At 44.6% G+C, this 18,426-nt stretch overlaps 1 protein-coding gene across 1 annotated transcript in view; it reads right to left on the bottom strand.

Annotated features, from left to right (window-relative positions):
* Positions 1-18,054, bottom strand: part of LOC140498790 (uncharacterized) — a 34,565-nt gene extending 16,511 nt beyond the window's left edge. Inside the window, 8 exon segments of the mRNA XM_072599577.1 lie at positions 271-308; positions 1,186-2,202; positions 3,145-3,267; positions 4,617-4,691; positions 6,704-6,799; positions 8,240-8,366; positions 16,395-16,627; positions 17,811-18,054. Of these exon segments, the coding sequence (XP_072455678.1) occupies positions 271-308; positions 1,186-2,202; positions 3,145-3,267; positions 4,617-4,691; positions 6,704-6,799; positions 8,240-8,366; positions 16,395-16,427 (1,509 nt within the window). The 5' untranslated portion in view covers positions 16,428-16,627; positions 17,811-18,054.
* Positions 18,055-18,426: the final 372 nt, after the last annotated feature.

Genomic DNA, 18,426 nt, shown 5'->3' with positions numbered 1-18,426 from the left:
AAGTAATTTACACTCCAGTTCCAAGGCACTTTTGACAGCTACCTCCAGACAAATAAATATGGACAAACAAGATATCTCTTTATACCTATTATTTAAGAGAAACTGGAGATAATCAACAAGAGGCATTGACTAGTTGGAATACATCCAAAGAAGGCCTATGCTCATGAAGGGCTGGAGACCAAGCCAAATGAGGACCAGCTGAAAGGAGTGAGACTACTTATCCTGAAGAAGAGAAAACCTGGTGGGCAACAGGAAATACTGTTCAAATACCTGAAAGGCTCTCACGTCTAAGATGAATCCCACTTGTTCTGTTTGATCCCAGAGGGAAGACCCAGGACCAATGAGTGCAATGTGCAAAAGGCAGATTTCAGCCTAGCATGATAAAGTGTCCTAACACAGCAAGGCCTCTTGCCTGCCTAGGAGAGGCTGCTTTGTTCACACAATGCCTCTGCTCTGCCTCTAGTCCATCAGGGGAATTCCTATCTCATCACCAAGATTGTTGGGTCACCAAAATCAGGAGGCAGAAAAGATCTCAAGCTAATGAGAAGTTTCTTGACTGTCACATGCAGGGCCCTCAGTGTTAACTGAATACATGCATAGAGGTGGCCTGTGGGAGAACACAACATTCCCCTAAATTGCTCTAAGTTTTACATCCTTGACCAAACAAATCTGATTACATCCCTTCACCAAACAGTATTCCCCAGCTGGCATAATATCGACACAAGGATTTTTCCTTATTCTGAAGACATTCTGCTTCTGGGCACGTCCACATGAATCCTCTCACATAGTTCTGTAGATTGTCAGCCTACTGCCACCTTTTCTAGTTTTGCAACCTAGATGGTTGGCATGAATTATTTTCCATATCTAACGTTTCTGTTCTAGTCAGACACAAAATTTAACATTCATCCATGACATCCATGTAGTAGAGAAAGGGTTATACCCACTGAACACATTCATAAAGTTACTTTTCACTATAAATCCTCTGATGAGAAGATCAGAGATGATCTCTTGCTGAAATTCTTCCCACACTGAGTGCATAAATGGCTTCTACCTGGAATCAATTTTCTCCTAAGATACTCTGTACTCCATTTCACTGCCTTTCCCCATTCAGGTAAGTTAGATTTCTATATTTCCCATGAATTCTCTGAAGGGAAACAAGGTCTCATTTTAGCCTGAAGGTTTTGCCACAATGATCACATTCTTAAGGTTCCTCTCCAGCATGGATTCTCTGATGTCGGATAAGATGCGTCTTCTGTTTAAACGTTGCTCGGCACTGGGTACATTCATAATGTTTCTCTCCAGGGTGGGTTCTCTGATGCCTATTAAGATTAGCGCTCCTTGTAAAAGCCTTTCCACCTTGATTACATTCATAAGGTTTCTTTCCAGTGTGGATTCTCTGATGTTGGTTAACATGTGTCTTCTGTGAAAAAGTCTTTCCACACTGGGTGCATTCATAAGGTTTCTTTCCAGTGTGGCTCCTCAGATGGCTATCCATGGATTTCCTACCTCTGAAAGCCTTTCCACATTGATTACATTTATAAGGTTTCTCTCCAGTGTGGATTCTCTGATGATCAACAAAAGTTTCCTTCCATCTGTAAGTCTTTCCACATTGATAACACTTATAATGGTTCTCTACAGTGTGGATATTCTGATGTAGAATAAGACATGTCCGCCATTTAAAAGCTTTTCCACATTGATTACATTCATAAGGTTTCTCTCCAGTGTGAATTCTCTGATGGTGATTAAGAGTGTGCTGTGACTGAAAAGCTTTTCCACATTGATTACATTCATACAGTATCTGTTCACTGTGGATTTTCTCATGTCGAGTAAGACTGCCCTTTGACTTAAAAGCTTTTTCACACAGAGTACATTTATAAGGCTTCTCTTCAGTGTGTGTTGTCTGATGTCCAATAAGACGACACCTATGAAAAAAGGCCTTCCCACACTGATTGCATTTATAGGGTTTCTCTCCAGGGTGAATTCTCTGATGTGTAATAAGATATTTCTTCTCAGTAAAACTGTTTCCCCACTGTTCACAATCATAATATTTCTCTGCAGTGTGGCTACTCTCAGGTGTTGTGCAGATTTCTCTTGAATGGAAGTCAGAGAGATCCTCACTCATGAATCCTGACTTGTCTGTTTCTTCCATAGAAAGGGTTAGCTCTGCAGCAGTTTTCTTCATTTCCAGTCCAATCTCTGCTTCTGAAAAAAAAGTCAACAATAAAACAAAGAGGCACTACACACACACACACACACACACACACACACACACACACACATCCCCTTTGCTCCATAGGTAGAACAAAAACTCAATTACTTTCTGTTTCCCTGAATAAAGAGAACCATTTTCATAGGGAAAAAGTCCACTTAAAATGCCCTTAGTCACCTCCTAAGGATGATTTATTAGCTAAAGGGTTTCACGCATGAATTTACATTGGATACTCACAAAAATTCTGTGACACAAATAGGGTCACCATTGTTATCACATGCACAACTCAGACCTAAGTCCCAGCAGCTGAGCCTGGAATCCAAATTCTGTGAATGGGCCTGCTCTGTCCACAGTACTTGTCAAAGTATCTCCACCTTTAATCTTTCTCTTACATTGTAAACACTTTCAATCCTTTCCTCATAGATACAATGCCATTTGGTGCACATGCACTAAATATTAAAATTATTTCATGGTCTGTTCTACCAGGAACCATAACCTAATCTCCCTTGGGATCACATTCAGTCTTATTTTCTGTTGCGTTCTCTGAGTTCACATGGAGAATACCAACACTTTTTTGAATTTACCTGAGGCATAAGGGATTTTGTTCTGCCTCAATTTCTTGAGAGAGGTTCACAAACCCCTTGAAGAATAATGATCAAAGGGATGTGAGCTAAAAATTTGTCAGTGGTACCTTACCTGGTAAATAATTGTCCAGTTGGGTGACAAAGGTATTTATCTTCTGGGATAAGAAGTATGTGCATATTTCAACCTGAATAGCTGTCTTCTGGCAGGGATTCCAAGCAATCATGGTGAGGAATGCACAGTGTTTGGGGACCATGCAGTGAATACCTCAAACTCTGACTGCTTCTGACTATTGTCATTGCAACATATTGTTTCATTTTCTCTACTTGATATCAAATTGTTTCCAAACTTACCAGAAGGTTGGACACTCATGTGCAAAAAGTCACAGGCACGCCAAGACCGTTGGTGTCTGTCTATCACTGCACTGGAGTTGTCTTCTCCTTCTTGGTCTACCTTGCAATCACATTTCATCAAACCTGAAATCACCAGATGAAAGTCTCAAGTGGGTTTATATTCATACAGCAGTGAGAGCAGGCTATTAGAAAACCATCATCACCAGGCATGTACATTGGAGTCCATCATGGAACCATCATGGACTACCACAACTTTGCCACATCAACAGACCTTAAGATACCACTTACTGAAATGGCAAGATTTGAACTTCTCACCTTTTCATGTTACTCATGTGAGTGGTTAGTAAAAAAAAAAAAAACTGAGTGAACATTTTTAATATATTTTGTTACAAGGTCAGAATACAACTGGTGGTGTGGTGGACAGAGTGCTGGGCCTTGAATCAGGACGACCTGAATTCTAATCCCACCTCGGACACTTGCTAGCCCTGTGACCCTGGGGAACTCACAGGACCTCTGTTTGCCTCAGTTTCTTTACCTGTAAAATGGACAAAATTATAGCATCTAAGGTTCAGATGAATACAAAATGAAACAATATTTCTACACTGCATGACACGTAGAAGCTGCTGCATAAATGTGACCTCTTACTTTCACTTCCCTGTGACTGCTTCCTCCCCCTTTTCTGTTCTCCTCCTTAAACCTGTATTATCCTCACTCCTTTTATTCCCTACTTTCCTTGTTAATGTATTTCCATTCCACAACACTCTGTCCCCTGTATCAGCATTTGTTTGTAAACTAGATTCTGAGCTGTGTGACAGCAGAGACTGTCTTTTGCCTTCCTTTGTTTCCTCATGGCTTGGCACAGTGACTAAAATAGAAGGCCCTTAATCAATGTTTATTGATTCCCTGCCTTGGCCCAGGGCTGTCAGCAGTCCCTAGCCTCTACATCTACTCCCTGCATTCTGGTCTCTTCCCTACTTGTTGAATGCATGTTCAGGCCTCAGTCCACTTTCTGTCTCTTTCTTGTACTCAATCATCTCTTGTAGTCACCTAATCCTGATGGAACCAGACCAGAACCAGTACTGAAGATTACAGAGGCTTCTTTCTAGGCTCCTGAAAGGTCTCCCACCAGAGGACACATGTGGGCCTCTAACTCCTTGTTCTTTAAACTGATTTGGTGGTCACCTCCAGGAACCTGGGCAATCATTCTCCAAGAATGGGGACAGGCATTAGCCACAGAGATTAGGAAAGGTACTTAGACTCATGACTTATAGAAAGTTTAGCCTTGGAAGACTCCTGAGTAAGACAGCAGCCATCTATCCATCTCCTCATATGCAGCCTGGTATACAGAGAGGAAATCATGAAACCAGGCTGCCAGATCCACTACCAATTTAGGCTACATGATCTTAGCTGGGCCCTCACTGGGGCAAGGCAATCCTGGGCCACCTCCCTAACTGTTACCTTGTGCCACTTACCACAACAGCTTTTCCAGATCTTTTCATTCATCCCCAACCATCCATTATGGCTTGCTTCTGCCCCACTCCCAGACACTGAAAAAAAAAAACTAGACATTTGTCAAGGGCTATTTTGTCCTCCTCATCTCACATAAATCAGGTGTCTTCTTCTCCTTTTTGACCAAGAGATCACATGGAAACATCATTCTTCTGCTTAATAAAGAAAATCCCCTTACACATGCAAATCATCTCGCTCTACCCCCTCATCTACCTCCATATATTCCTCCTCTACAATTTCCTTTTTTCACTCTATCCACACTAGTGACCTTCTCCCTATTACCACAAATAAAACGACTTCGTGCAAAACCTTAAAGCATTCTCACTTGATCTAAACATCCCCAAGAGATGGGGCCCAATATCTTTCTTCCATTTTATGGTCATTTCCATTTGGTGTCTCCAACTCCTTTCCCTGGCCCTCATTGAAACTTTTTTTTCTGTTTTCTCTTTTTTCTCTACCCTATCACACTGCCCAACACATGGCTACCATTAGACACAAAAAGGTACATTGATGTAAAATTACTCCAGATATATTTCCATTTATCAGTTCTTTCTATGCTGAGAGCATCTTTCTTTGTCTTTATAGCTCATCTGGGCATTTAGAAGAGTCAAAAGAAAAAAGAGAAACTCTCTGCATTCCATTGTCCAATTTTATTGTTTAAGTCAAATACATCTTGAAAAATTACCAATATTCTGGAAACTGCTAAAATTTAAAGGACATTTCTTAACCCTCGTCCTTCCTGACTTCTCTCCAGGCTCTGACACTGTCAGGCTCCCCCTTCCTACATTTTAATGACATTACTCTCTCCTGGTTCTACTTCTACCATAACCGAAAGGAAACTCATTCTCTTTCCCCCAACCCTCCCAATCTTTTCCATTGCTAATACTACCCAAGGCTTCATTCCAACAGTCCAAGCTCCAAATGAAATGCCATGCACACCTAATCAGTTCTCACACATTCACACGCCTGATGCCCATGTTCAATCAGTTCCAAAGTTCTGCTGATTCCACCTTTGTGACATCATTCCATAGACACTGTTCTATCTCAGCGTGGTCACTTTCTTGGTTCAGACCACAGTTACCCCACACCTAACAGAGTGTCACAGGCTGCTGGTTGGCCTAACTGCCTCAATTCTCCCCTCAGTCCAGTCAATCCACCATCATGTTACCAAGTTCATGTTCCTTAAGAATTCACCTGACCATGTCACCATGTACTCAACAGCCTCTCATGGCTCCCCAGCCAAGGTATGATATATAAATCCGTCTCCAGGGCTGTGAAAGCCCTTCATCACCTATTCCTCTTCTACTCTTCCAGTCTTCTTTCTCCCTTCTGTCCTTCCCTACCCCATATATGTTATAATCCATGTGTATGGTCCTCCTTTCCGTTTCAGGGACAGGACCTTCCACCTCTGGACTCTGTGGGGGTTTTTCTGCCATTCCAGATGCCTACAATGTTCTCACTGGCTTCCCTGAATCCCCAGTTAGAGCTGACCTCCCACAAGAAGCCTTTCCCTGTCCTCCTGAAATTTAGGGCCTTCCCTCTCTTTACTAGCCCAATTCATCCTGTCCATATTGAGTTCCTACATAGCTGTTGGAATGTTCTCTGCACCACCAGACTGTGTGCTCCATGGAGCAGGGAAAGTCCCTTGAATTGATTGATGTGCTTGGTGCTTTGTACTGGGTCTGGAACAGAGTGGACACTTAGAAGCTGGTTGACTTGAAGGTGTAGGAAAGAGCTCATATAGGAGAGCTTAAACCCTTTTATACTTTCAGGAGAATCCCATGCCCCCAAATGCCAAACAATTCCTTTTTTTGGGGGGATCACAGATTTATCCCTGGAAGGAAGATGAAAGGCCATGGAGTCCAAATACCTCTCATTAAGGATGGAGAAACTGAGGTTTAGTGGTTCAGTGACTGATCTATGAAGACACTGCCGAGAAACATCTAAAAAATTTGGTCTTCCTTCCCCCACATTGAGCACCTGCCTCACCACAAGGCATAACAGTCTCTTGTAACCCCAGCTCCCATATACCTGCTTTCACCTCACTCACCTGTACAACAGCCCCCCAAACCTTCTTGCGCCAGCATCCATGGTGCTTCCCTTTGCTCAAAATAAGAGATGATGTCTTCTCTGGGAACTGGAAACCCTGGGCATGAGGAGTCAGGAACAAGCATGGAGAGAAAGTTGTCATTCAGTTCTCTTTAGGGAAAGGCGTTCAGACCCACAGCTGCTCCACTCCATTATGTTCACACACATGAACCTCTACTCATCCATTAGTGCTTGTAATGTAAGGAACCCAAAACAGCCTGTGTTACATTATCCTGTTGCACAGCCTGTTCTGAGAAAGAGCCACACCTCATCTTCCCATGCTTTCAAGTCCCACTCTTGTAGAAACTCCTCATTCCAAATTGGGCTAAAAAGGCTTATTATGCAAAACCAGACTAGAGTCCCAGAACAGGAAACTATATAAGCCAGTTTTTGCCCTTTCCCCCTCTCCTGTTCCCCACTCCCTGAAACCTATAGAAACCTTGTGTACTGCTCATTTGAGGCATCTTGGCCTGTTTAGCTGAGAGTCTCCTGCTTGCAAACTGAATAAATCTTAGTTGGTCTAAATTCTACTTCTCAGACAGTCTTTTATTCCTGGCAAAGCCAGGGACATGTAAGCAAGGACCCCAGGGTGGTTCCCAGGACTCCTGAAGGATGGTCTCATAGCATTTCTTTTCTGAGCTTTGGGGAAAAGTGGGGGAGAAGGCCATGGAACCAGCTTGGAATAACAAAATTTGGTTTTGGTGAAGCTTCTTTATGGAAGGACGGCCTCATGGCATGCTTTCCATTGTCTAGAATGAGAGGCAGCTGATGGTGCAATGGAGAGAGCCCTGGGCCTAGAGTGAGGTATGCCAGAGTCTAAATTCAGCCTCACACAGTTATTAGCTGTGTGCCACAGAACAAATCATTTCATCTTCATTTGCCTCAGTTTCCTCAAGTGTCAAATGGGTAGAATAATATCACCTAATTTGGAAGGTTATTGTGAGGATGAAGTGATATAACATTGTAAAGAAAGCCCTGGGCCCAGCACCTGGTACACAGTAGGTGGAAATAAATGTTTCTTCCCTCCCTTTATTTCCCACCATCTCTGCTGGAATTTGAGGGCAACAGGAAGGAGGATTCAGGGCAAATGCTAAAGGAGGGACAAGTAGAAGCCATGACTGAAGCTTGTTAAAAGGAGAATATTCTGGATCCTCAACCCATCCCAGAGGCCAGGCTTGTAAGGAGAAGCCACCTGAGCAGCTTTCAAAGACTTGGCAGACCCAATTCCCATCCAGGTGGAGGTCAGACTGAATGACCCAGAGGTTGGCTCCATGTCTCAGTCCTTGCACACTAATTTGAAGCTACCTAAATATGGGAAGCATCAGGAGCATTAAGGAAACACTCAGGTTCCTTTCCCACAATGCAAAGACTTTCTAGTGGAAACACCAGGCAGCGGCACAGGAGATCAACACTTCTCTCTAATAACTGATAAATGCTCCAAACCCTGTATACATTCCTTTGATGGCAGACTCAGTGTTACCAGAGGAAGTGTCCTTACCCAGGAAGAGCAGGTTCCAGGCATTCTCCAGCATGACCCTCTTGTACAGCTCCTTCTGAGCATGGTCCAAGAGGCCCCACTCCTCCTTGGTGAAGTCCACAGCCACGTCCTTGAATGTCACCAACCCCTAAATCATTAAACATCATCGGATGTAGAGCTGAATTCACAAAGCTGAAGTGCAGAGAAGGGATTTGCCCAAAGGTCAGACTCTTTATGAGAGTCAGAGTCAACCCCTAAAACCACATTCTTTAAGAGCCTAATGGAATTTTTAGAAAGGCATTTCCATGATCATTTGGAATAAAACAGAGAAATATTTTCTTCTGAAATACATCTCCCTGTGGAATCCGGGAGAAAGTTTGTGTTCCATCTGTGAGGTTGGTGGATGTATGGAGGAGCATGAGAGAGGGGATAGGAAATATCTTCTTTATCAAAAGTGATATGTTTAGCCATGGTAAACTCTAGAACTTATTTCCTTTCATATTGAATGGAGTTATAGAAAGTTGTACTTTAATCCAAAGAACACAGAGACCAAAGCAGAGAACTTATGGATCAGAGGAAGGGGAAGCCAGAGACCAAATTCGTATATTATATATACATAAATATATCTATATACACATATGCCTATGAATGCATGACAATACTTTATATACCAAATAGACATGTACAAGATGATTTGCATGTTGTCTCCTCCATGGGAATGTGAGCTCCTTAGGATTAGGAAATGGATTTTACCTTTTGTGAAAAATGAATATTTTATTTACAATGCAAGGAACAACATGAGCATTTCTATAAGAGCAAAATGTAAGAAATTATCATACATGAAATTGCAAATCTACCATGTACAACTTGACATTCCTCAAATAATATAATGGTTATCAGGTAAATTTCTTTTGTTTCTCCTCTCCCTCTACAACCCTAGAGATGGCTACCATGTATATAAATGTCTGCCTGTATGTATATGTATATGTGCATACACACACATATATGTGCATACACACACATACATGTGTGTAAAAATTTTCCAGATTTCTACTATTTGTCAGTTCTTTATCTGGATGCAGATAGTGTCACTGTTTACATTTCCTTTATTTTTATTTGGTGCCTTTAGAATAGTCAAAATGACTTATTTGCTCCAACTCTTCTGACACTATGTTGCTGTTACTGTATATGATATTTTCCTGTTCCTGCTCACTTTGCTTTTAACCACTTTGTGCAAGTCTTTCTATCCATTTCTAACATCATTAATTCCGCCCTTTCTTCCATCACAACCACTGAGCACAACCTCTTCAGCCTGTCCCAAAATGATGGGGATCACTGCAACGTCCAGGGCTTTGTCACCACAAAGACAGTTGCTATAAACATCCCACTCACATTAAAAGTTATAAACATTATCTGTGAATTTCTTTCCAGTCTTATTTTTACTCACGATGTTCTTTCTCAGGGTCTCTTTTCACTCTATCCCTTTGATTTTATCTTCTCCCCCACCCAGTTACTGCTCCAATTCACCAATGCCTCCAAGAATACCCTGATCCTCTCCTCCAATGTGAATCCACAGAGCCTGAAAATGTGCCCCCATGTTCTCCCTGACTTTCCTAAATCCCAGTCCCCACACCCTCTGAAAACTCCCTCCCTGAACCTGTTCTCCAATTTTCTCCTCTCCCTACATGCTCAGAAGATTCTACCCACTTTCACATGTACATGTTGGTTCTTTTACAACTCAGATGAAAGGAAGGCCCCAATATCATCATCCCTCCATCCCGACTTGCTTCCTCTCTCTGGGTTCTTCTTTTCATGCTCCCTCTTTCCAATATCACTTCTCCCTTTTGACTTTTCCTGCCCAGTTTTTTTCTCATTACCCCATCATGCACAATTCAGGCACCATCTTTATTTCAAATTACCTTGATGACGTGATGACAGTTCTAAGCATACTGTTAACTCTTCCATACATAAACAATAAGCAAACAGTTTGACCTTAATGGGGGCCTTATAAGCAATCTTTAATTTAACGTTTTCCTTATACTTCCTCTGGATCTTTTATATCCAATTTTCCAATGAGTTTTGCTCTGTTTGATCCAAACCTGAAGGTCTACAATTCATCAAACAGCCATTTTTATTTTCATCCAGGATTACACTCACTTTGCTGGTACATTATTTTTGGATGCAATCATAATTCTTCTGTTCTTTGAAATGTCATGTCCCAGGACCTTCTGTCTGTTAGAGTGGAATCTGCTGGTTCTTGGGAAATCCTCACTAGATTTCCACAGGATTGGAATGCTTTTTTTTCTCATTGCTTTCAATATTTTCTCCTGAACCTGGGAACTTTGAGACTTGGCTATGACATTCATGTAAGTTTTTCTCCATTATATCATATTATATTTCTGCTATTATTATATGCTTTAATCCTTACAAATACCCTGATACTTGGAAGTGGTCACCTGTTTCCAAGTTACTATATGTACAGCATGTGTGTGGCCAAAGAGCTTGAAATCTGATGGTCTTCCATTTCATTTTCTTTTATCTCTATTACAAGTATAGGATTCACTTTATCAAAGACAATTGGACAGGACTTATGAAAATGGAAAAAAGACACTTCAATTTTAGAATTCACAGATCATCTCCAGAACAAAAACCAGTGCATGCATTCAGGGAAGATGGCAGCATGGGTCAGGAATTTCTAGGCTCTCTGGATTTCCTCCACAGAGAGAAAATTACCATAAAATGAAAATAGAGAAGCAAAAACAAAGGGGTAAAGCAGCTGGAGGACAACTTGAGAGGACCTCAGAGAAGACTCTGGGGGCTGAGGGCAGTGTAGACATTTCAAGGCCAACTCCACTGCACTACCAAACAGCAGTCCCAGAGGGAAGCAGACCAGGCCTTTAGAACTTTCACCTCCAGAATCTGAACTCACAAACTTTCACCTATGGAACAGCAGAAGTTGAGTGAGGGAAGACAGATGGACTCTGTAATGACTCTAGAAGGCAAGCCTGGCAGTGCTGCCCACACATAATCCTGGGCTGTGGCTGTGGGCAAGGAGGAGTGACCAACGTCCAGTGAGTGTGGTACCACAGGAAGAAGGAACATTTTCAGGACAGTGTGACTTGGGCTCCAGGCGGGTGGAAGGGAGGAATCCCAGAGGCTGAGCCTCCAGAGAGAATGCAGAACACAAGAGTAAGGAGGACCTGAGACCTAGTAGCCACTAAATTTGGATTAAAACTTGATTGTAGTCAAAGGAAGCTGATTAAAAAAAATAAGAGAAATGAAACATAAAAATGAGGAGGGAAAGGAAGAAGAACCTGATCACTGATGACTCCTTGGGTATAAAAGAAAGTCTGGATGACATTCAGAAGAAGATGTCAAGTGGGTGACAGACCAAAAAGAAATCTTGGAGGAACTGAAAAAGGAGTTAAAAAATCAAAGAAGAGAGAATGAGGAAAAATAGGAGAAAATCAACAGAACTCAAGAAAATTGTAATAAATAATTCTAAGTCAAGTCAAACAGAATGAGGAAAAATTAGAAAAAAAAAGAAAATCAAGTAGATTGTGGAAAAGAAAGTCAAGCAATTGGAACAAGACGTATAAAACCGTAAGGAAGCAAATGAAGAGGATTTCCAAAACCAAATGTAAGACAATGAGTAAAAATTGGAAAAAAAAAAGAAAGTCATTCAAGAAAATGATGAAAAGAAATCTAACTAATTAGAAAAAGGGATACGAATTCCAAAAGAAGAAACTAACTCCTTGAAAACTGGTATTTGCCAAGTAGAGTTGAATGATGTGATAAGACACTAAGATGTAATAAAAGTAGAAAAAAGAGAAAAGAATCTGAAACACATCCTTAGGAAAACAACTGATCTGGAGAGCAGATGAAGGAGAGACAATGTCTGAACTTCCAGGCTACGTTAAAGTTATGGTCAAAAGAAGAATCTCAGTACGGTTTTACAAGAAGTTATTAAGGACAATTGCCCTGAAGTTCTACAACAAGAAGGGAAAGTGGAGATGGAAAGAATCCACTGATCACACCCAAAAGGATCATGGGAAGAAAATTCACAGGCATGTCAGAGCTCAGATTCCAAATTCCCAGGTTAAAAAGAAAAGATAATCAGGGAAAAAATTTCTTTAAGATTTATCATCAGTAAATGCTTTGATTTGTATACCTATCTTATAGACCCAGGGTCTCAAAAGATGTTCTCTGTGCAAAGGGCTCAAGAGGGAAAAAAGTTTAAGAAGCCCTGTTCCAGAACACTCTGGAACCCAGGATGCTGTAGGTGACTGATCCTGCAGATGGGAGTTTAACAACATCGGGGGAAAGTGGATATTCCAAAAAGAAGAGGAGAAGGAAACATTTCTGGAAAGAAAACCAGAAAGGAAGAGATTATTTGCTTCTTAATGCCCCACACTAAAGAAATGCAGGAGCAGTAAACAAATGTGGACTAGAACAGACAGATCAGGAAAATATTGCTTTCTGAAAGTACACAGGCACGCAGGGAGGAAGGAGAAACCCTGCGGGAGGTTAGAGTGCAGAGGATGGTAGGAGGTATCATGGACAGAGCCTTCTGACATCCTGCCTGCAGGAGAAGGTCCACTGGTGGCCCTACAGGACAACCAGGGGACATACAGGAAAGGGTGGAGGAGGAGACAGCCCAGGGAGAAGAGAATGATGTGACAAGGTCTCCTCAAGGACTAGAAATGGTCAATCCATTTCCATAGACATTTATAAAGCACCTATCATGTGCCAGGCACAATGATAAACACTGGGGGTAGAAAAAGAGGCAGAAGGGAGTCCCTGCCCTCAAGGAGGTCAGCATCTAATGTGCGAGACACCAAGCAAACCAATATATCCAAAGGAAGCAAGGCTGGGACAAACAGGCCGGGACTGGAAGAGGGAAGGAGAAAGGATGAAGAGGGTTAGGGAAGGCTTCCTGGGGCTTTGTAGTTGTTGGAGGGGACTTAAAGGAAGACAGTGAGGTCAGTAGTCTGAACTGGGGAGGGAGAAGATTCCAGGCTTGGGGAAAGCCATTGAAAGCGCCTAGAGCTGAGAGAAGGCACGAGGGCAGGGCCACTGGAGTAAGGGTATATGTTGGGGCAGGATGGGTTATAAAGGGCTTTGACTGGTAGTGAGAGTATTTTCTGTTTGATCCTGGAGGCAATAAATAGGGAACTGCGGGAATCTGTTTGGGAGGGCAATGACCTGATCAGAGCTGCACTGCAGGAAATGATTAGGGGCTGAATGAGGAATGGCTTGGAGGTGGCAGAGCTATGAGAGGGGCAGACCCACCAGTAGGCTATCCCAATAGACCAGGCATGAGGCAATGGAGACGTCCATTAGAACGGTGGTAGGGAGAGGAGAGAAAGGGCAGAGTCTAGAGATGATGCCAAGGTGAAACTAATAGGCCTTTGCACCATACTGGATAAGTGGGTGAAGAGATACAAAAGAGGCTGGGATGACTCTGCAGAAAACTGTTTACAAAATGACAAAAATACCAGATATAACGTGGGTTGCCCCTCCCTTAAATGATCCCTGTAATGCCAGCATTTCAGTCCTGTCCTTACCTTCGGGCTCTTAAGACATTTACTTTGGATCAGGTTGAGCTGAACCACACATTAAGGTGACCCCTCTCCAGGGACACTGCCTTGTGGGGAGCCCAGCCCAAGCTAGATCTCAGCTTCTAGTGTCCTTCCTCCCTGACACTGGGATTCGTGGCAGGAAGGGCAGAGCAGCTGGAATGAGGTGGCTGCCAAGGGCCCTTGGGGTCTCAGGACCAGGGCTTGCTACCTCATACTGCCTCCTCCCTCTGTTCTCCTAAAACTATAAAAACTTTTTGATGGGTATATTTGGTGGGGAAACATACCTGGCATCCCCAGGATGGTAGGTTTGCTACCCTGTTATCTCAGTGTAAGGTGTTTTATTCCTCAACTCATTCCTTTGCTTTATTTCAGGACTTGACAACTACTAGGTGATGATGGAAAGATAGTGTTGCCTTCTACAGTAATAGGGAAACTAGGAGTGTGTGTGTGTGTGTGTGTGTGTGTGTGTGTGTGTGTGTGTGTGTGTGTGTGTGTGTAATGTCTGGGGTAGAAGTAACAAGCTCTGTGTTGAATATATTGAGTTTAAGATATCTAAGGGCCATCCAGTTGGAGATATATGGTAGGCAACTAGGGATACAAGACTGGAAGTCAGCAGAGAGACTGGGGCAGGAAAGGTTCTTGTGAGAGTCATTAGCACAGAGATAGTGATGACGTTGATGGGAGCTGATGAAATCACCAAGGAAAGTAGTACAGAGGGAAAAGAGGAGAGGACCAAGGCTGGACCCCCAAGGGACCCCTATGGTCAGAGGGTTTGAGCCCAGGAAGACCCAGAGGAGACAGAAAAGAAGTAGTCAGATAGGATAGAAGAAAACCAGGAGACAGTGGGATCCTAAAAGCCTGGAAGAAAGAGAAGATCAAGGAGGATAAAGTGTCCAACAGCATCAGAGGCTGGAGGGAGGTCAAAGAGAAGGAGGGTGGAGAAGGTCATGTGACCTCTATGATTTTAAATAGAGAAGAGCACAGGAGAGGAGGTGAGGGGGAGGGGAAAGTGGAGAAAGAAAGGAGATCTGGCTGTGAAGGTGAGAGGGGAAAAGGTGTGTCCCACCTGGGGGAGAGGGGAGCATGGTCCAATGCAAACTGCCCTATGCTAGATTGGGCCCAGAAGGAATGTGCAGGGGCAGCTTCTGGACCTCTCAGCCCACACATGATAAAGGGTCCAGTCACTATTTAGAAGGAGATTACAGGGGTCCCTCTGCTGGCTCTGGGGGCTGGACCTGTGGTTTTGACCATGCTCTAATCTGGGTGCCAGGCCTGCTTGACAATCTCAGTATGAGGAGGAGCACACCACAGCTTGGGACCCCTTGCGGGGGAACCCTCCTCACAGTTCCAGGGCAGAAAGGAATGCTTGTGGTCACTCCCAGATCAGAGCACAGGCCAGGAGAGAAGTCAGCCCACCCCTCCTTAGTTCCTACCACCTTTCAGCAGAACTGAAAACTTGCAGTGAGCCCTCCACCCTGAAAGCAAAGCCCAACTTCAGTAGAGTTAAAAGGCAAGGAATCAGCTGGAAAAATGAGCAAATAACAGAAAAAAAAATTCTGAGTATAGAAAGTTACTGTGGTGACAAGGAAGATCAAAGCACACCGAGAGGACAACCGAGTCACAACCCAACATCCAAAGCCTTCAAGACAAATGTGTACTGGCCTCAGGGCACAGAAGAGCTGAAAAGGGGTTTGAAAAATCAATTAGGAGAGGGAGAGAAAAAGATGGGAAAAGAAATAAGGGATGGCAGACAATCATTAAAAGAGGCAACAGCTTAGCAAGGGAGGCACAAAAAGTACTGAAGAAAAGAGCTTCTTAAAAGGTAGAATTTGCCAGATGGGAAGTTGGTACAAAAGTTCAGTGAAGAAAATAATCCTTAAAAATCAGAATTGAGCAAGTTGAAGCTAGAAACTCCAGGAAACATCAAGAAACAATCAAACAAAATTTAAAAAAAGGAAAAGAAAAATGTCAGGCAATGCGAAATGCCTTGCCAATGGCTCTCTCCCATGACTGCAAAGTTCTCAGCCCCAACCCTAACCAAACCCTACATGCCTGCTCTGGGCTTCCTTAAAGGCTCAGCTAAAATGGCACTATCTGAAAAAAATGATTTTCCTGGTCCCCCAAATTGCTGGAGCCTTCCCTCTCAGAGTTAACACCACTTCATACAGTGCAAAGCTTGCTTGTACACAGCTGCTGAGTTGTTGGAGCAGCTAGATGGAACTAGGGATAGAATGCTGACCCTGGACTCAGGAGATCCTGAGCTGAAATCTTGCCTCACACATTAGCTGTGTGACCCTAGATGAGTCATTTAACCCTGCTTGTCCCAGTTTCTGCATCTGTAAAATGAGCTGGAGAAGGAAATGGCAAACCACTCCACCGACCTTGCTAAGAAAACTCCCCAACCAAAGTGCCAATGAATCAGTTTTACTAAAAGCAGCAGAGAGCAGGGCAGGGTTGTTAATACCTTATTCAATTTCATGCCTACATCTGTAAAGAAATGCTCCATGAGGACCATACTGGCAGCTTCATAGACCATGGTGTATGTCTCTGGCAATAGCTTCTTGGGCTGACGTCTGGGCACAGATTGCACTCACCTGGGGAGGGTGGCTGTGTCTCCCAGGGGCCATTCCCTCTGGGTACAGACTCCTTGCTGGGGCCAGGCCTGGGTCCTGTGCAGACTGAGCTGGGCAGGGAGAAGGATCCCAGAGGGGGAGAGGTCTTCCTCTTCACTTCCTACACACCAGGCTGGCCTACAGGGATTCACAAGAGTGATGCCCCACAGCAGTCACAAAGGCCCTGGCACCATCCTCAGGGGAGAGACTTCACTCTACAGAGAAAAGGAAGAAGAAGGGAGGGTCAGGGTTGGAAATGGAGATGGTCTGACAAGGAAGACTACTGCCCTCCCTCTCTTACTCCTTGTCTCCTTTCCCCCTTCCCTCTATCCTCCCACAGAGACCCAGGACACAGAGGCAGCTTGGGATCCCAGATGAGATGAGAAAAGTCAGAGGTTCAGTGGCACCTCAGGCAGAGCTCCCCCTCCACATGGTCGTCTGCCTGCCCTGCATTCCCTCTGCCTGACTCACACACATGTTATCTAGACTACAGACTGACTGCTTGATCTAGGAGAGAGGGAAGGTAGGGGAGGTTGAGGAGGTGGAGGGCTCTTGAATGATTAGGGGAAGCCTGAGGCTGGGAGACAAAATGCATTCCGGGATTCAGCCCCCTGGCATGGGACCTGAGGCAGGGCAGCAGGAGGCATGGGGAAGGGGAGCAGGGGTAAGGTCTGGGAGGCAAGACCATCTAACATAGCTCATGGAGGGAGGTCAAGGACACTAGAGGGACAGAAAGGATCCAGGGGGACACTGAGCCTGGGGAAGCAAGATGACTGTGTCCTGGGGTCTCATGGGAGCTGGGGAGAACTGTTGGGATACTCTGGTAGAGCTTAGGCTTGGAATCCCTAAAGAGAGACTGGAGAGAGGGAGCCACATGCCTGGGTTCTGACAAGGAAGCAGCCCCAGAGCCATGGGTGCAGAGAAAGGGGGCCAGGAAAGAGCTTTTGTACCTGTGTCCAGGCCTGGGTATGTAGGAAAGAAGGTTGGATTCTTGGATCTCCAAAGGGGGCTGGATCTGAAGGTAAGAGAAGGGAATTTCTAACCACGTGGTTAGAGATTAGGGGACTGGGAGACAGAACATGAGGGTGGATAGGAGGCTGAAATCAGGACTCCCAGAATCCTATGGGCAAAGTCTACAGTCTGGAAAAGTGTTATCCAATGGTAAATCTTGGGAAGGTGAGGCAGGAATTTAAGAAGTGATGGGGAGTCTGGGACAGTTGTAGGGGCAGGGAGCTCATCAAGAATCCAGACTTGGGGGGAAGGTGTGCTCCTGGCAGGCCTGGAGGACACTCACCATGAAGTCTGATGAGGAGAAGGAGACTGAATTGCATTGGCAACAGGGGAAGCCAGGAAATGGGGAAGTGGGGGAGGAGGCGCCATGCTCTGGCTCAGCCCTACCTGGGACCCGCAGGCACAGAGCTGGCGTCCGGAAAGCAGAGCGATCTCAGCACCACAGGAAAGGAGAGCGATCTCAACTGCAAGAGGAAGGCACAGGAATCCTGGCTCCGGGGAAGGCAGAGAGAGCACAGAGCCAAGCAAAGGAAAAGATCTGAAGTGGAGGGAGAGCCGAGCATTCTGGGCTCAGACACTTCCTGCTCCTGTCCAGCCCACTCTGGGAGGGTCCCCTCATCCCCAGCAGCCCCGCCCCCTCCAACCCTCCAGCCCCCCAGTGATGGCTGAGCCCCTTCTTCCCATCACACCCAGGGCTAGGGCTCAGAGATCCTGCCTGCCTCCCCTCCCTAAGCCCTGCCCCGCATCCCATGCAATGCCTTCTCCAGTGCCGTGATCCCTTCTCTGTCCTAAACTCCACCCAGGCCTCCAAACTCCACCCCGCTATGACCAAACTGCACCTGCCCCACCAACATCCGTTAGAGCTCCTCCTCTCGGTGTCTCCACCCCCTCCCCTCCCCCTCCCTCAACTCACCCCCTCCTCCCCTGAGAAGAAAGACTGGCAGGATAAAACTGGCACCAGACTCCCTGAAAGTAATACTGCATCTACAGAGGGAGGAGGAGG

This window comes from Notamacropus eugenii, chromosome 4 (assembly GCF_028372415.1).
Source record: "Notamacropus eugenii isolate mMacEug1 chromosome 4, mMacEug1.pri_v2, whole genome shotgun sequence".
NCBI classification, from domain to species: Eukaryota; Metazoa; Chordata; class Mammalia; order Diprotodontia; family Macropodidae; genus Notamacropus; species Notamacropus eugenii.
Note: the sequence above shows the minus strand (reverse complement) of the source record. Positions and strands in the feature narration are given on the sequence as shown.